This window comes from Ptychodera flava, chromosome 21 (assembly GCF_041260155.1).
Source record: "Ptychodera flava strain L36383 chromosome 21, AS_Pfla_20210202, whole genome shotgun sequence".
Lineage (NCBI taxonomy): Eukaryota > Metazoa > Hemichordata > Enteropneusta > Ptychoderidae > Ptychodera > Ptychodera flava.
Window position 1 is genome coordinate 33,104,688 of NC_091948.1, and position 20,080 is coordinate 33,124,767.

General features: G+C 39.0%; 1 protein-coding gene across 1 annotated transcript in view; it reads left to right on the forward strand.

Annotated features, from left to right (window-relative positions):
- Positions 1 to 20,080, forward strand: part of LOC139120965 (apolipoprotein(a)-like) — a 48,403-nt gene that overhangs the window by 17,565 nt on the left and 10,758 nt on the right. Inside the window, exons 2-6 of the mRNA XM_070685552.1 lie at positions 4,601 to 4,867; positions 8,296 to 8,562; positions 9,761 to 9,820; positions 18,122 to 18,388; positions 18,857 to 19,108. Of these exons, the coding sequence (XP_070541653.1) occupies positions 4,601 to 4,867; positions 8,296 to 8,562; positions 9,761 to 9,820; positions 18,122 to 18,388; positions 18,857 to 19,108 (1,113 nt within the window). The remainder of the gene's footprint in view (positions 1 to 4,600; positions 4,868 to 8,295; positions 8,563 to 9,760; positions 9,821 to 18,121; positions 18,389 to 18,856; positions 19,109 to 20,080) is intronic.

The window sequence follows — 20,080 nt, forward strand, 5'->3', positions numbered from 1 at the left end:
TGCGGTTAGGTTGTATCGGATCAATGACCTCGGTTTTCTTTTTGTCTTACTTCCCTCTGCTTTCTGTCTCCAGGTTTTTCGGTTGCATAAGGCACTCGGCTTGTACATTGTACACTTTGCTTACTCTATCTGCAAATGATGGACTTTAAGTTTTTATGAGTAATCGTTACAGGCAGTTGAAGCAGAAGGCCGGGAGTTGTATTACTGTCAAAGACGATTGAAGCTAATTTGGGAATAATTGGAAAGTGAACTAATGTCGGTTTAATCTGCAAATGTAAGCTCATCTGCTTTTCTTTCTACGCAGCAATTTACTTGTTTTACGAGTAATTTGCAATATTGCAACATTCAGCTATATGGCACCCAACACTTCTGAGAAATTTGAAAAGATCCAATTCTCCAAAATTAGTTCAGATCGTGTTTGTCATTCTCTGTTCTGAAGGATTCTGTTTCTTGGTAAAACAGCTGCAGGTTTAACATAAAATAACCCATTTTTACTTCCCAGTCCGACGGAATTGGTTACCCTAACCTTCCTATAGGGAAAAAGTGCGTGACTAGAGCGAGAAACTGACGCTTTCTCGCAATCGGTGAGAATCTGTTCTTATTCTCACCGCTGTCGGTGAGAACATTTTAATCTCCACTGGAGATTGGTGAGAAATGCACTCCTTGGCGAGAATCAAGTGTGAGAACAAATTCTCACCGGTGAGAATGGAAATTCTCACTAAGTACAGCGAGAATGGAATTCACTGGCGAGAATCATCAAGACTCGCCGTTCGGAGTCTTTATGATTCTCGCCAATGAACGGCGAGTCTTGATGATTCTCGCCAGTGAATTTCCATTCTCGCTGTACTTAGTGAGAATTTCCATTCTCACCGGTGAGAATTTGTTCTAACACTTGATTCTCGCCAAGGAGTGCATTTCTCACCAATCTCCAGTGGAGATTAAAATTTTCTCACCGACAGCGGTGAGAATAAGAACAGATTCTCACCGATTGCGAGAAAGCGTCAGTTTCTCGCTCTAGTCACGCACTTTTTCCCTATAGTGCCTAACCTTCCTACATAGACAAAGTGATCACCGTCGTCAACGTTCGTCTGTTTACAATCAATTTCAAACTTTGCTTTCACAATACCAAACATTTTTCAGTTATTATTCTGTCTGACTCTCCTCGTTTTGTTGCTATGTGGTTGAGCTTTACACGCTTGCCCTTAGATTCCGAGTCTCTCGTCCTGTTAACAATATTATTCTGTCGCCGGTGCCATAAATGTATAACCCACATAGTACTCCCAGTCGAATCAGATGAATTTGGTACATCGTCAACATTTCTGGTGACCTCGTAATTTTCTAGAAAAATGGTTTAACTTGGTCGTTTTTACCATTGGAACTATTGTGCATTACACGTGCATGTGTAGGAATAGCGGAATTCTGATCGTGGCAGTCAATGTCAGTGTCACAAGTGCCAGAAAGACGACCTTGTCAAATCGGCGTTGTCTAAAAGCTCAGCAAGTTGATTATTTCTCCGAGCACGCAGAAAGGGGTACTCATAAGATCTTCCAGAACTAGCATGATATTTATCAGTCTGCCTGCAGAACACATACCTTTTGTTTTCATTAGTTTGCTGGAAAAGACTGCATATAGGCAGACAAGCAACATTTTCTTAAAGTGATTGAAGCCATTTAACTTTATCTCCACTAACCTTTATAGGTGTGTGAAAGTACTTATTTATATATGCACAGTATCTACACAACTGCGAACGTTTTGGTAGAACTTTATATTTGATATAATTTTGTTTTGCAGTAGTCAAAGTTGTCAGTATCATAATTTTTAGCTCCAATTTGCCTTATATTAATGGCAACTGGGAGGTTATATTGTAAAAACAGTCTATGTAATACGTCTGTCTGTCTGTCTGTCTGTCTGTCTGTCTGTCTGTCTGTCTGTCTGTTTGTACGTACGTACGTATGTATGTATGTATGTACGTACGTACGTATGTATGTATGTATGTATGTATGTATGTATGTATGTATGTATGTATGTATGTATGTATGTATGTATGTATGTATGTATGTATGTATGTATGTATGTATGTATGTATGTATGTATGTATGTATGTATGTTTGTACGTATGTACGTATGTATGTATGTATGTATGTATGTATGTATGTATGTATGTATGTATGTATGTATGTATGTATGTATGTATGTATGTATGTATGTATGTATGTATGTATGTATGTATGTATGTATGTATGTATGTATGTATGTATGTATGTATGTATGTATGTATGTATGTATGTATGTATGTATGTATGTATGTATGTATGTATGTATGTATGTATGTATGTATGTATGTATGTATGTATGTATGTATGTATGTGTTTTGTGTGTGTATTTATGTGATGTGTATGCATGTATTTTAGTATGTACTCGTATTATGTATCTGTGAACATTTATTTATGTCCTCCCACAGCAAAAACTTGAGAACAGCTACATGGATCAAGCTGAACTTTAGTGTAGTGGTGCCATATATGATATGCATGCAGATGTGTTGTTGTTAAAAAATGCTAGCATCGTAAACGTACAGATTTGATGCCAATATTTGTTGTTTTCTATCTGTAATGATTTTATTTTATCTATTTTTTGACGTTTTGGTCAAAATATTGTCTAAACCAATGGTCATATTACTTTAACTTTAACTCTTCTCTGAAACTGTTTATCCCATCACTTTCAAAGAGGGTGCAAAGATCATTTTGAAGTAAAGCATTTCATATTGCTGAGTATAAGATTAATTTGCACTTGCAGTGGAATTTTCTTAGTTATCATTGTGTAGCAGTGCAATGTCATGTGTGTAGTAGTAAGGAGTATTTTCCGTAAAATGTGAGCACAGTGTCAGTAACACTATTTTTAAGTATAGCCTCTCTCATATCCTCGTTTTTTTAAGTAAACCACTCAGATCTCAAAACCGCTCTCAGGGGTGTTTGTCAATGCACTCTGAACGTCCTGGTTTACTTAGGGTTACTATCAATCAATCAATCTTTATTGCAAATGCTAAGGCCTCAGCCCATCGCATATATTAAATCATTACAGTACTTGGTACACTCAGAGAGACATTGTTTTACAGTGAAACAGAAGAAAAAGAACATAAAGAAATAAACCTCTTGTAATTGTTGTACAAACAATTCTCTCCTTTTAAAAGACTTGTGTACAAAGTTTTAAAATAAAAGCAGAAACGCCACCAGAGTTTCTTCCAAACCTATGAGTTAGTTTGCGAAATAAAGAGTAACACGTGTGCGTTACCAACCAACCCGCAAAATCTTCATTTGATTCGGCCCCAGGTTTCTGTGATACATATTACTGTGAATTTAGAAAAGTAACGTTTTAGTGATAAGTATTGACCACATTTCTTAAAACCTCTGGCATTCCAGGCTACAGTTAAATGATATCAGAACTGTTTGTGGACGAAATATTAGGAAGTGAATTTTCTCTCTCAGAAAGATTGACTTGGCCACACCCCTAGAAGCCATACAATTCATTTGTTTTCTCATTAAGTTTGAACTTTTTATGATCAATAATCATTTTATCGTATGATAAATGGGCCAATTTTTCATCTTCTCTGGCTTTAACAAGGAAAGGAATGAGTTTCTTACGAGTTCTACGTACTTGAGGAGGAAAGTCTTCTGTCACACTAATGTCCGAATCCTTAGGTATAGTATCTCGGGCTTTTTGTAGTATTTTGGTGCGCGTCTTGTACGATAACAATTTAACAACAATTGATCTCGGAATGTCTTTACGTGTTCTAACATTCAATCTGCGAGCTCTTTCAATCTGCATGGAATTTTCGTCGTCTGCGTTTTCAATATCCAATCTCGATTTTATTGTGTCGCGTATCAGTCTCTCACAGTCGTCCCAAGTTTCTCCTTTCGACTCTTTCAAGCCCCTGAATATAAAATTATTTCGGCAGGATTGAGATCGTTGTCCGACAGCCTCCCGTTCGAGCTCTTCAATTCCTTCAGACAGCTTTTTGTTTTCTGCAATCAACTCTTCTTGTCGGTTTTGAATAGCCCGGACAGTTTCGCTAACTTTCCTCAACTTTCCAGCCAAGAATGGAATTGTTCATTACCAAACAACAAAAGTTCGGCTCCTGTAACAAGGAGACTGCTGACAAAGATACAACAAACTAACCTGTAGCCTAGGTCATTGATTGAAGACCACGTTGTAACCGGCGTGTACAATTCAATGTTCACAGACTTCCAACTTCTTGCATGAGAAAACCATCCAATTTTGGCCCTCCACGCGTCAACTCCAATCCCCATGACATTGAATTAGTTTTGTTGGTTGTTACTTAAAAGTTTGTGTGCTTTACCGCTGATAAAGGTGAAAAAAAGACGAAAAAATACCGGAGCTAAAAAAAACACCATCTCTCCAAGCTAAGGTTCAAGAGCGCCCTCAACTTAGGGTTAATATATATATATATATATATATATATATATATATATATATATATTGCCAGATAGATAGATAGGTAGATAGATCGATAGATATGTAGATAGATAGATAGATAGATAGATGTATAATTTGTATTCATGACTAATTCATTTTATCTACCAAGGACCATTAAATGAAGTTTATTATGAAACTGATGGCAGCGATTACCGTGGAACTATTTCAACAACTATAAATGGTAGAACATGTCAAGAATGGACAGAACAAAGCCCGCATTCGCACAGCAGGACCCCAGAGAATTATCCAAGCTCAGGACTTGGAGAACACAGCTACTGTCGTAACCCTGATGGTGTGGACGGTGCTTGGTGCTACACTACTGATGGTTCAGTCCGTTGGGAATATTGTGATATTGGTCAACCAGCTGAAAACGGTGGTATGTATGTTTTCATTCTTGTGCCTGAATGTAGAGGGCGGCTGCTGGTAAGCAGCAAGCAGGTTTAATTTCTGAATTCCTCATGGTTTCAATGCTTTTATTATATATAATTCCCGTCAGTGTATCTGACGACAATGCAGTTGATCGTATGCGGAGCCCCTTGCCTATCAAGACGATATTGTAGTGTAGCCGATTTTATTAGTATTTCTATGACTATATTCTGACAGACGAATATATTCTCACTTCAAGACTATGCTAAAGACGTTTTTAAAAAATCCCTCTGAACTTATAGGTTTTGGTTTTTTAAAGTTTTAGTTGTTTATTGATCGATAAAAAATTACAGCCAACTAAAACACCTCTTGCCTGTGGCAGAACAGAGGCGCTACGAACTCTGTGTCACCATCTACTCCATGTAGCCTAAGGCGGACCGTCACGGCCAACTCGAACATCAGGCCCTCCATGGGTCCCAGTGTGGGACCGATCTGGGGTCGCACACCATCCAAGAAAGCTTGCGGTCAGCGCCAATAGGATGCCTTTAGGCAAAATCCATCCACTACCTCCACAACATATCCCAAACAGCATGACGTTTACGATTGAAGGGAAAATCATCTCCATTTATCTCCTCTTTATCAGGGAGAGGTCGCAGAGGCTCGGGCTGTGGGAGGGCCATCCTGGTGAGTTGGTCCATGTTTGTCACTACTTTCGAAATTAGATGAGTGGGAGACCTTTTGTCACCACTTTCTAAATGGGATCAGTGGGTGCAAATCTGTCACATTTTCTTAATGAGTGTTCATCAGTCTGATGTGTTGTTTTCTCTAGAGCTTATCCATTGGGTGCGATTCTCTCTAAAGGTTTCCCATTTGCCACCACACATATCAAGGTCATTGTCGCCAGCCAGGCGTATTCCTCTCCAACTACCCTCGGCTTTCTTTCTTCGAGAGCCCTCTGCTCTAGGATTTATAGTTTCATCTTCTCACCTCTGTAACCACACCCCCTTCAGAGAGATAATTGGTTTGTCATCCCCTTACCATACCCATAAGCAAGGCATCGGGCGCGATCCTTTCCTGAATCTGCGACTGTGAGATTTACCAAACTCTCCTTGGCAACTTAGGCTGCAGAACTTCGAGGAGCTCAATTTAAGCCATGTTAAGCCATGTGTTTTTTCTTTTCCTTATTCCGCTTTTCTGTACCCCCATTATCACCAAATGTAAAATAAAAACAAGGTATTATGACCTCATTGGAGTGGTCCCGCACCTTCAATCCCTTCCCCACCCTTGGGAAAATCAAGGGAATTGGGCCCCATGGGGATTAGTCCTTTCCCCTCCCTCTATTCCCCATTCGCTGCTCCCTCCAAAGGGGAGAGAGGAGCCAATATAGATACACGGTGGCCGCCGTACCACGGCAGCCATTAAACATCGAAACACACGTAACTGCGGGCGCAGCGGAGCCAGTTAAACAGTTAACATTTTCAGAGACGTTTTTGCCAGTAGTTTTCTCACCGGACATTCCCTGTTTACAATAAAAAGTCACTTTTGCATGCAGTTTATTCTGTGCTTGTGTGTCCTACACGCTATGGACGGTTGGATCTGTAGCTCTGGTTTTGCCGTCCGACCCAAATACCCAGGCAAAACCTCGAGCTACTGTACTGCAGCTATTGATAACAGAGACTGAGTAAGCGCTTGTGTGCCACGGCGGGGTGAACACTGAAATATGATCGTTCGACAAGTTACGTTTGCCGTATCTTACTCTTAAATTTCCCATAAAAATCTTCGAACTGTTATTTGTATCGATCATTTAGAAGAATTTCAAGCTCAAAATATGAAAAAATCAAAAGCGGTCCACGTTCAAAGTTATCTTCGTTTGGCTATCTATGGCATGTTGCTACGTATGTGTGAGCGATCGCGACTTGCAGCGATTTCGAAGCTGTTATCCTATTGGTTGGCTGAATATTACCAATATAATTAAAACAATACAAATAAACTCCCTAAGTTGCTGTGAATAGTGACAATCGACCAATCAGATATAACTTTGCAAACACGCTGCGAGTCAGCCGGGATCGCAAGCAGAGTTCAAGCCCTCCGACATTCCTCTTACGTCAACCTTGATAAACAAGTAAACAATAGTTTAGCCAATCAAAATGGAGGGTGTGGCGGCGTTGACCAATGAAAAGTGAAATCTGATTCGATTCCTCATTACAGTATGTCAATGTTATATAACTCCGCAAGGTCGCCGTGAAGCTTTGACAGACAAGTAGTACGCACGACTATCGTCGATTCTCTCGATAAATGATGCAAATAAAAGATAGAACATATGAAATAATAACAGAACCCCATGGCCTGTGAGTGCAAGCGCGCCGTACTAGCGGTATTTGCACTCGTGCTGCGATGAATTCGGCTGTCCTTTCACTCGTTTCGCTCGTGAAAGGACTGCCGCCGAATACACCGCAGCACTCGTGCAAATACCGCTAGTACGGCGCGCTTCCCGGGCGCGCTTGCAATCACAGGCCATGGGGTTCTGTCATAGTACTTGTAGACTCCTTCTCTGACTGCTCTCTTACCGCAGATAAGATCTTTAAATCTCGCCTCAAACCACCCTTGGTCTATGAATAATTACCCACGATACACCAGTTTTTTTCTCTGCGCTCTTTACACTTGGACGTGTATTGAAGAAGCTCTCGATACCGCTTGGATTTTATCCACTCTAGATCGCTTTTCGATGTTTATTTCGGGAACTCACTAGATAGCTAAGTGTATCTTCACTATTGTTGTGCCGTTTGTTGTGTTCTTTACATTGCCTTTGTTCTTCTTTGAAGACTCTGTTCTTGGTTGTATTTCCTGCGATTGGTTCTATTCCCGCCTTTTGTTTTGTCGTTTTTTCCCAATCGCCATTCTCGTTTTTTCCTTTCGTTTCGTCGGCCAGCTTTCTCGTAATTCACGTCATGAGTTTGCAAATCCGACGCGAGGGTGTTTGCGGACATGAAATGTCGAACCTCGATCTGCACGACAAGTGCCATCTTTGCCGCGCTTGTAATCGGTCTAATACTTGTGACATATGTCACAATTGGTCTGATTTTGATTGGGACAATATCTCTTCTCCCACTGCGTTCGCTAGCCAACGAATTCTCCATCTACGCTAGCAAGTTCGGAACGCAGAATCGTGGGTTAGATGGCGGTTAAGTTCCTATGGCTCTGACCAACGAAAATATTGATCCCTCCGACCGGCAGTCGACTTCCCGGCATTGGGAAGACTCGACGATTGGTCAGGCGGATAAGGTAAGTGGTTCAGGTTTAGGGAGAACGATGGAAATGTCCGACATTAGTACCATGCTAATGGTGATTGGTTAGAGAAGGCATCCCTTTTCGTAAGTTTTCATAGTATATCAAAAATCCAACATAGATATTCATGACAAATGCATTTTATCTACCAAGAACCATCAAATGAAGTTTATCATGAAAATGATGGCAGCGACTACCGTGGAACTGTTTCAACAACTGTAAATGGTAGAACATGTCAAGAATGGACAGAGCAGAGTCCACATTCGCACAGCAGGACTCCAGAGAATTTTCCAAACTCAGGACTTGGAGAACACAACTACTGTCGAAACCCTGATGGTGTGGATGGTGCTTGGTGCTACACTACCGATGATTCGGTTCGTTGGGAATATTGTGATATTGGTCAACCAGCTGAAAAAAGGGGTATGTATGAGTTTCCATTTTAGCGCCTGGATGTAAAGGGGTGCTGCTGATAAGCCGCGAGCAGGTTGAATTTCTGAAGTCCTCGTGGCATTCATGCTTTATCATAAACAGTTTGTGTAACTGAGTGTATGTTACGACATAAGAGTTTGTGCAAAGCATTGAGCATTGCCAATCAGGACTAACTACATGGTATCATGATAGTCACTGAAGCAATAATGCTGGTCCAGGACAAGTTCCTTTAGCTGCCTTGTTTAGTATCTTTATGAGTTAATCAGATGCGGAACGGCTAATATTTTCAGAGATGAAGAACGCGCTTTAACAAGAAAGTTTGCATTGTTAGCGTAAATTGGCCAGTTTGCTTTCGATGTTAATTATTTTTCTATAAAATTCCAGAATCTATATACAGCTAACACATACTTGAAATGCTAATCCCCCTCCAAAATAATACTTGCTGTCTCGCCAGCCTATACTTACACATTCGAAATGCATCTGTTATCAGTTTCACTAGCAGATCAACGTCAAAGACGTTACATACTTATTGCAGAAACAATTGATCAATAACAGATTATAAGTTGTTAAAGAGAAGCAAATGCAAACGTTTAAACAACCTTCGTGACGTAAAAATGCTGCGTATGTCTTGAAAATCCAGCATTTAATACATTCGGTTTCAGAAAGCGCAATTTGCAGAAGCTGCTTCACATATTCCATTATAAGACAGTGTAAATTAATATCATTATTATAGATTCTTAAACACTTTCCATCAATTCATTGCTAATTGATAAATCATACCATCAATGTGTGACCGAAGTCTTGCACAATGTCAAAATATTGCATGTGTCTTTCATTCTAAGCACATGTCGATTCAACTGAATTCACTAGGAATTACATGTCTTACGATAATAACAATTTACGTATTAAAATGGATGTACAGTTTAAAAATGTTTCAATCTTGTTGGTTTTATGCCGCCTGAAAAGAGTGAAGAGACTTGCTGTACTGAAGGAATACAACTTTCAGTCATTTTCTAAAAGCTGAGGACGTATTCTAAGAAGGATAGGTTTGATAATGCATTTTATGGCAAATATATCGTTGCTTTATCTTTGTGCAATTTTACTGTTCACACAGTGACTTTTCATTTAATAAGAGTATTCTGACACCGTATTCTATTTTTCACTAAGTATGCGTTTCACTTTTCACCAGAGCCAACGCCATCACCTGTGACGGAAGCCCTACCACCAAAGACGAAAGCTCCTATAGTAGGTTAGTGCTAGAACATAAATCGTATTTTAATATTGTACATTACTATTATTCATTGTTACCCCATACATAAACATCTTCGATCCAGAAGGAAAACTTGTATGCCGTTAAGTCTGGTTATTTTCTGTGAATATATAGCCATAAAATACTACTGTTTGCATTTCTCCTAAGTGTATTTTAAAAAGAAGAAAGTAAGTCATCTCGAATCTCGAGGGTTACATATCGTAAACGCTTAAGATCCTATTTCCAGTAAGAGTTACTCCCACTCTTACCAATGTAATATGGAATGATTGCGGCAGATGAAGTATATCAATGACATAAAGTTACTCTTTGTTTTTGGACCTGTCCTTTTGCTCATTTCGTTCTTAGTATTAGACAAGGTAGTAGCTAAGTTATTTACTGCGTGACATTCTTGAAAGAACCTCTTTCGAAGCGATCAAAGTACGGTAATAACTAATTGAATCAACAAAATAATCAACATCCTGAATGACATGGGGAGACATTTTCCTTTAAAGTGCAAGGCATAATATCATTGGTATGTTTGTGAACTCAACCACTTCTAAAGGCATGTTTCATGTACTACAGCCCACCAGGCGCGACACATTCCGCTCATATCAAATAGCTAGTCAATATGTGTGTTTCCATATAAGTAACTCTATCATCAATTGTTGATATACATAAAGACAACACACATGGTCTGCAAACTAACATGACACAGGAAAGGGTTGAGATTCACGTGTCTGTTGGAAAAGACTGGATATAGGCGAACGTTTTGCACAGGGCAAATATTTATTGGACTTTCATCGCTCTGCTTGCCCAACTTTTAAATAAACAAGATTCTTTTCAAGTGACTTGAGCCATTTAATATGATCTTCAGTTATTTGTACTTGTGTGAGAAAGTATTAAATAATTTGTGGGCAGAATACATAACTGAGAACATACAACGTTATTTTGGGTGAAATTCTCTTTTGTATCAGTCAAATATTGTCGTTGCCGTCGACAGCGTTTTCATTTCGAAATACTTGACTTTCTTAATTTTGCAAGTAGAACCTGTCTAATCTCGACCCTTGCCAGAGAAGTTTCAGAATGTATGATATTTGGACAGAGATGGCATCACATTTTGAAAGTTTTCAATATATATATATATATATATATATATATATATATATATATATATAATGCATACAATGTGCCCTCCCGGTTATCAGCATAGCGGCTTTATGGCAACCTCTGAACTTGGGCACAGAGAGTACGGTTATATATATGTATATATATATATATATATATATATATATATATATATATATATATATATATATATATATATATATATATATATATATATATCATCTTACAGTCATCAAGCCGTATGAAAACAGTAATGCCAGAATTACCCATCATCGCATTTCGCAGACCAGCGACAATCGGGAACATCCTCCACCAAAATCGGCTCAGACATGCAAAATCAGCTCAAATAACTTGGGGCTGTAAACCTTGTCACACTCCTCGATGCTCTTGCTGCTTAGTCATCGAAACACACCAAAATATTCATATCTACAACAACAGGTGCCTCATTTCGTTCGCCCAGTTATAGCGATGAAATTCGTTTCTTCGCTTCGATAAAGTGTGTATGTGCGATGTATGATAGTGAGCATGCGTGCGTGAGTGCTTCACGAACTCTACAACGTGTTGAAAGGTCTCAGTCAGAAAAATGTAACAACTTAGCCGGCTATTGAACCACTCGTTTTGGGAGTGGAGATTTAGCCGACTGGTTCTGTCTCAGGCCTCTCAGCTAGGCGACTGATGCCGTATGTTGTGGGTTCGAATCCGATTGAAAACTATCCGTATTTTCTATCCTGGGTCGGTAACACTGCTGGTGGACAGAATTGTCCCCGAGGTTATCGTTCGCCCAGTTAAAGCGATGAAATCGTTTCTTCGCTTCGATAAAGTGTGTATGTGCGATGTATGATAGTGAGCATGCGTGCGTGAGTGCTTCACGAACTCTACAACGTGTTGAAAGGTCTCAGTCAGAAAAATGTAACAACTTAGCCGGCTATTGAACCACTCTTTTTGGGAGTGGAGATTTAGCCGACTGGTTCTGTCTCAGGCCTCTCAGCTAGGCGACTGATGCCGTATGTTGTGGGTTCGAATCCCATTGAAAACTATCTGTATTCAAATTAAGGATGACGTCAACTGCAAATCAAGCGAAATTATATATGCTCTAACCTGTAGGACCTGTCAAATTCAATATATCGGGAAAACATCTCAACCATTTCACAAGAGACTTAATGGTCACCGTTCAAATATCAGAACAAACAAAGTCGACAGATCACCGTATGTCGTTCCACACTTTAGGATACCCGGACATACCATCTTAGACAATGCTCTTTCAGCTACAATTCTCTGCCTTGTTCGTGGCAATGATCCAGAAACTACAAAACACCTGGAAAGTCTTTGGATCTCAAGAGCTGGGACAATGTATCCAAACGGACTTAATGACTATGAACCATCAGGCATCCAAAATTAGCGTTGTCATGTGACTTTTATGATTTGCTATGCAGACATGCGCATTACACCATGCTTTGTTCTGGTTTTATTATCATCAGTGCTTGAAAAAGGTGTGCTAGTCATACCGAAACGTCGCCGTCAATCAAATGTTGGGATTGGAAAAAGGTAGACTTTGAACATCTCATCAGTTCGTAAGTCACTACAAGTTGTTATGTAGGTCATTCCCCCCACACTCATCATGACCTGAGTTCAATTAGTCTAGAACATTCTCAAGGTCACTGCCCTTGATGACCTCACAACCTTGAATTCAATTAGTCATGTTTGGAATGTTCTGGAAAGTTGATTAGTTGTGTAAGGGAGATAATTTTAGAACAGTAATTAGCATGTCAATAAAAGTTCTAGATTGTTCTTATATGCCTTTATAAAAGGGACGTGCACAGCTTCCAGTCAGACTTTTGGGATCGTGTCTCGTGTGTGTTACTAAACTCCAGCAGTAGTCATTCTCAAGACTTTTCAAGACCTTCACTGTCAACGCTGGATTTATACTGTGGACTTTGTGCAGCTTCAAGCCTGCAAGGACTGTTCATTCATCCAACTGACTGTTACAACTCTGAGACTGGAGCTTTGCCGTCCCAGCTGAGATAAGTAGTCTGTACACTTTTAAAGCTTGTACTCTATCCCTGACTTAGCAATTAGTTTTATTTTCGTAATAAATTTTGTTTAAACGTTAACTGCTGAGTTCACCCTTTTGTTCGTTTTCTCTGCACGTAACAAATTGGGGGCTTGTCCGGGAGACGAATATTTTGAGCCGTTTGACAACATTTTGCCTACCTTTTCAAAACTACTGTATACTGTGAACTCAGCGAAATTCAATCATGGCGGAATTCAAGCCAGACGAATTTATGGATGACCTTGATCAGGACACATTTAATTCCCTCAGAAAAGACAACCTCATAGCACTGGCCAATTTCCTTAAAGTAGATGTCAAAAGATCTATGCGCAAGCGAGAAATACAGTTCAAGATTGCAAAACATTTTGTTAATTCTGGCCATTTTGAGGAGTCTGCCTTAAAAGATTATGAGCCTGAGTCTTCCTTCGAACTCAAAAAATTGGAATTAGAAATACAGGCAGATTTCGAGCTAAAAAAATTGGCATTAGAAAAAGAAAAAGAATTACAAATGAAAGAAAAAGAATTACAAATGGAAAAGGAGAGACAGGCATTAGAAAAAGAAAAAATACAAATGCAGTTAGAAATGGAAGAAAGACAGAAAGAGAGGGAATTGGAAATGAAAGAAAAAGAATTGCAAATGGAAGAAAGACAAAGGGATAAAGAAAGAGAGGAAAGAGAAAAGGAGAGAGAATTGGAAGAACATCGACTACAGTTAGAAATGAGACGTTTAGAGCTTGGACAGTCAGGAAAATTCTTCCCTTCAGACAAGTTTGACATCACTAAGCATTTCAGGTTAGTTCCCCCTTTCCAAGAAAAGGATGTTGATAAATATTTCCTTCATTTTGAGAAAATTGCTCAGAGTCTGAACTGGCCTAAGGAGTCCTGGTCTATGCTTTTGCAGAGTGCTTTGGTGGGTAAAGCCAGAGAAATTTACATTCAGTTGTCAGTAGAGCAGGCTTCAGATTATGATTCTGTGAAGGAATTAATTCTCAAGGGTTATGAGTTGGTGCCTGAAGCTTACCGTCAGAAATTTAGGGATTGTGAGAAGGTGAAGGATCAAACTTATGTTGAATTTGCTCGAACAAAAGAACAACTGTTTGATCGTTGGTGTTCTTCTGAAAAGGTCAGTCAGAATTATGACAAATTACGACAGCTTGTTTTGATTGAGGAATTTAAAAGGTGCATCCGGAGTGACATCAAGACGTTTATCAATGAACAAAAGGCAGATACATTGGAGGTTGCTGCACGTTTGGCGATGATTATTCATTGACCCACAAATCTTCATTTCTCAGCAAACCATCCCAGTCCTTTTCATACAGAAACAATGCAGGTAAATTTAACTCCTCCTTTTCATCCAAGAATTTTTCAAAGGACAGTAGGAAATCAAATGACAACAGTTCACAGAGTTCAAGTAACACTCCCACATCATCAGATCCCAAGTCTCAATCTCCTTCTGAAAAACAGTTTGGTACACTTTCTTGTAATTATTGTAAGAAAGACGGCCATTTAATGTCAGAGTGTTTCAAATTGAAAAGAAAACGTGAAGGTCAAAGTGGTCAAAGTGGATCTAAGCCCACCGGCTTTATTTCTTCATCAACTCAATTAGAGTCTAATAATGTGTGCAACACATTTTCTGAGGTTAAACCCCTCTTATCCCCAATTAATGAGGTCAAGGTCAATTCTTCTCAAGATAGCATTATGGGTATTTTCGAACCATTTATTCATGATGGTTTTATATCACTTTCTAGTGATTTTTCTTCCGCTACCCCTGTCAAAATTTTAAGAGATACCGGGGCTTCCAGTCTCTTTTGTTGGCAGATACCCTGCCGTTTTCTGAAAAGTCATTTTCAGGTTCTAAAGTTCTTATTAAGGGGGTAGATTGTAATGACTACATTCCTGTTCCTCTCCATAATGTCTATTTGTCTTCGGACTTTGTTTCTGGACCTGTGACTTTAGGTATTAGGCCTTTTTTGCCTTTTGAAGGGATTCACCTTCTTCTTGGAAACGACCTTGCTGGGGACAAGGTCATTACTATCCACTTGTGACTGATAATCCTAGTTTAGATCAAAATCCAGAGCCAATAGAGGAAGACATTCCCGGCCTTTCCCATCATGTGCCATTACTCGAGCCATGTCAAAGAAAACTTCTGAGAATCAAAATACTCTCAAAAATAATGTCACAGATGTTGACTTAAATGACACCTTTCTCAGTCAGGTGTTTGACACGGAGCATTCCGTATCCCTCGTGGATTTGAAACTTCCAGTAAAACTTCTGCTGACCAAAGTCAGACATTTTCTAGATCAAATCTCATTGCAGAACAACACAAAGACCCAGATATTTTGTCTTTGTTTGACAGGGTAGATGATGAAGGTAAAACTTCAGATAGCTCTGTTTCCTATTATACAAAATCTGGTATTCTCATGCGTAAATGGAGACCTCCAGATGTTTTGGTTGATGACGATTGGGCTATAAAACATCAAATTGTGATTCCAAAGCCCTATCGTGCTGAAATATTGTGCCTGGCCCATGAAACGCCCTGGGCTGGTCATTTGGGAGTAAGGAAAACTTATCATAAAATTCTCAGTCACTTTTATTGGCCTAATCTCAGGCAGGATGTAACACATTTCTGTAAAACTTGTCACACATGTCAAATGGTAGGAAAGCCAAATCAGACCATTCCAAAGGCCCCTTTACAGCCAATTCCTGCATTTCAAGAACCATTTAGTAGGATTCTAATAGACTGTGTTGGGCCCCTACCAAAAACAAGATCAGGAAATGAGTACATGTTGACAATTATGTGTACATCAACTCGGTTCCCAGAAGCCATACCACTGAGAAACATAAAGACAAAGACTATAGTGAGAGCTTTAGTCAAATTTTTCACTTTATTTGGCCTCCCTAAATGTGTCCAGTCCGATCAAGGCTCCAACTTTATGTCTGGTATTTTTCAACAAGTAATGGATCAGCTAGGCATTAAACAGTATAGGTCATCCGCCTATCATCCAGAAAGTCAGGGTGCTCTTGAGAGATTTCATCAAACTTTGAAAAACATGATTAGGACCTACTGTTTTGACACAGAGAAGCAGTGGGATGAAGGAATTTATTTTTTGCTCTTTGCTGTTAGAGAGTCAATTCAGGAGTCTCTTGGTTTTAGCCCATTTGAGCTTGTATTTGGACATACAGTCCGTGGCCCACTTAAGCTCGTTAAAGAGAAATTCCTGTCTGACGACGATGATTGTCTGAATATTTTGCAATATGTGTCAGATTTTCGTACAAAACTCTCTAAAGCATGTGAATTAGCCAGAGAAAATCTTGAGTCATCTCAGCAGTCAATGAAAACCAGATATGATAAAAGCACCTCAAAACGGAAGTTTGAACCAGGTCAAAAAGTTCTTGTTCTACTTCCAATTCCTGGCAAACCACTCCATGCTCGTTACTTTGGGCCATACCTAATTGATAAGAAATTGAGTGATTTAAATTACATCATAATAACACCTGACAGGCGAAAACAAAAACAGCTATGTCACATAAATATGCTTAAGCCATATTTGGATAGGGATAATCCTACTAAAACAAAGCCTGTCAGTACAGTCAGTTCTGGCCATTATGAAGATAGTGATACTGAAACTGACTTGAGTGAAAATACTCTACACTCAAAGCTGGGCTCGGTCAAGCTTCAGAACTCAGAAATCCTGGAGAAGCTGGAGTCTACAAAGTTGGCACACCTCCAGCCAGAACAACAACAACAGCTGAAAGAACCAATCCATGAACATTTGTTCCAAGATGTTCCAACGAGTACAAACATCATCTACCACAACGAAGATGTCTGCGACAGTAATCCAGTGGAACAACATCCAGACGGACTGAATCCTGCGAAAGCGGAATATCTCCAGGAGGAAGCCAAGTATTTGCCGAACAATGACTTTATCGAACTCAGTAAAAATAACCGGACTTTGCCGTGCATACTTTATGCCAAATTCAGTGCCATTTCAAGTTTTCCAACAACAAATTGCAAGAAGATAGTCATGGGACATCCTGTTGCTACTTTTCACACAAATTTAACAAATCTCAGAGAAACTACTCTACAATTGAAAAAGAGTGTTTATCTTTGATATTAGCTTTACAGCATTTTGAAGTTTATGTTACTTCTTCAAATCAGCCAATAGTGGTTTATATTGATCACAACCCTCTTGTTTTTCTGCAGAAATTTAAAGGCAAAAATCAGAGATTGCTAAGATGGAGTTTAATGTTACAGGAGTTTAATCTTGACATTAGACATATCAAAGGCAGAGACAATTTAATTGCAGACTGTCTCTCTCGTATTTAGAGTTTATTGTTGTTCACTTTCAAGAAGTTTTACTTTAGAGTAAGAAAAAAAATTGAGTACTTAAATCTTTTTCAAGATTACATTTGTAAAAGAAAGATTTTTCTTTGAAAAATTTTCTTTTTTTGAAGAGGGGGTGTGTTATGTAGGTCATTCCCCCCACACTCATCATGACCTGAGTTCAATTAGTCTAGAACATTCTCAAGGTCACTGCCCTTGATGACCTCACAACCTTGAATTCAATTAGTCATGTTTGGAATGTTCTGGAAAGTTGATTAGTTGTGTAAGGGAGATAATTTTAGAACAGTAATTAGCATGTCAATAAAAGTTCTAGATTGTTCTTATATGCCTTTATAAAAGGGACGTGCACAGCTTCCAGTCAGACTTTTGGGATCGTGTCTCGTGTGTGTTACTAAACTCCAGCAGTAGTCATTCTCAAGACTTTTCAAGACCTTCACTGTCAACGCTGGATTTATACTGTGGACTTTGTGCAGCTTCAAGCCTGCAAGGACTGTTCATTCATCCAACTGACTGTTACAACTCTGAGACTGGAGCTTTGCCGTCCCAGCTGAGATAAGTAGTCTGTACACTTTTAAAGCTTGTACTCTATCCCTGACTTAGCAATTAGTTTTATTTTCGTAATAAATTTTGTTTAAACGTTAACTGCTGAGTTCACCCTTTTGTTCGTTTTCTCTGCACGTAACAAAGTATATATATATATATATATATATATATATATATATATATATATATATGTAATATGAGCATCGATATTCATGTCAAATGCATTTTATCTACCAAGAATCATCAAATGAAGTTTATCATGAAAATGATGGCAGCGACTACCGTGGAACTGTTTCAACAACTGTAAATGGTAGAACATGTCAAGAATGGACAGAACAAAGTCCGCATTCGCACAGCAGGACGCCAGTGAATTATCCAAACTCAGGACTTGGAGAACACAACTTCTGTCGTAACCCTGACGGTGTTGACGGTGCTTGGTGCTACACTACCGATGATTCGGTTCGTTGGGAATATTGTGATATTGGTCAACCAGCTGAAAAAGGTGGTATGTACGAGTTTCCAGTTTGATGCGTGATTTTCTTGATTCGTCCTGAAATCAAGGCTTTTATTATCAATTGTTTGTGTTAGCATATGTAACGAAAATGTAGTTTTTGGCATACACAGTGCATTATCAATTAAGATTACATGGTAGCACTATAGGCTCTGAACGAAAACCTGTCGACAAGTTCCGCATGGCGAAGTTTTCGTTATCTTTACGAGTAAAATATACTCTGACGTTGGCAAAGATATTCTGACATCGGGGATAAACTTTACTTCAGATATCAGTTCATCCGTTTTTAAGTACAACCTGTCTCATCTCCACCCCCTTTCCTGGGATGCTTGTGAACGTATCTTAAGAATGGTGATTGGTTACAAGAGACATCACATTTTGTAAGTTTTCATCGTATATCAGTTATTCAAATTAGATAATTATGACAAATGCATTTTATCTCCCCAAAACCATCAAATAAAGTTTATCATGAAAGTGACGGCAGCGACTATCGTGGAACTGTTTCAACAACTATAAATGGTAGAACATGTCAAGAATGGACAGAACAAAGCCCGCATTCGCACAGCAGGACTCCAGAGAATTATCCAAACTCAGGACTTGGAGAACACAACTACTGTCGTAACCCTGATGGTGTGGACGGTGCTTGGTGCTACACTACCGATGCTTCGGTTCGTTGGGAATATTGTAATATTGGTCAACCAGCTGAAAAAGGTGGTATGTACGAGTTTCCAGTTTAGTACCTCAATTTAAAGGGGTGCTGCTTCAAAGAGGCAAGCAGGTTGGATTTCTGAAGTCCTCGTGGTGTCAATACGTTTACCTTAAAAAGTTTATGCAACTGAGTGTATGTTACGACATAACAGTTTGTAGCATGTATAGAGCAATCAAGACTACATGGTACCATGATAAACACTGAAGGGAGAAACCCGGATAAGTTTCTTCAGCTGACTTGTTATTGTTTACTTTATTTGTGAGTTAATCAGATGTGATAGGGCTAATATATTCAGAGACGAATATTATGCTAAACGTGCTTTAACATAAAAGTTTGCAATTTAAGCGTAAATTGGCCAGTTTGCTGAAGCTTTCGTTATTAATTACTTTTCTAAAAAATTCCGAAATCAATATATAGCTAACTTTTAAAATTAAACATACTTGAAAGCAAATCCCCCTCCTGACTATACTTGCTGTCTCTTCAGCCACTTGTGACACATTTGAAATGCATCTGGTATTAGTATTATAAGCAGATCAACGGGAACGACGTTACATAGTGAATGCAGAAACAAATTGAACAATAAGAAATTATTAGTAGTCAAAGAGACGCAAACGTTTAAACAACCTTCATGAGGTAAAAATGCTGCTGCATGTCTTGAAAATGTAGCATTTAATACATTCGTAAAGCGCTATTTGCAAAAACCTAACGGTCAGATGAATGTAGCTGCTTGAGATATTCCATTATAGGACAGGGTAAATTAACATCGTTATCATAGATTCCCCAACACTTTCCCTCAAATCATTGTTAGTTGATAAGTCATACCATAAAATGTGTAACTGAAGTCGTGCATAACGTCTGAATATTGCCATATGTGTCTTTAAATATATAAGTGTTCACATTCTAAGCACATGTCGATTCTCCGACGAAGGACAATAGAGTCCAGTGTGTTCACTAGGAATTACATGTCTCGCGATAAT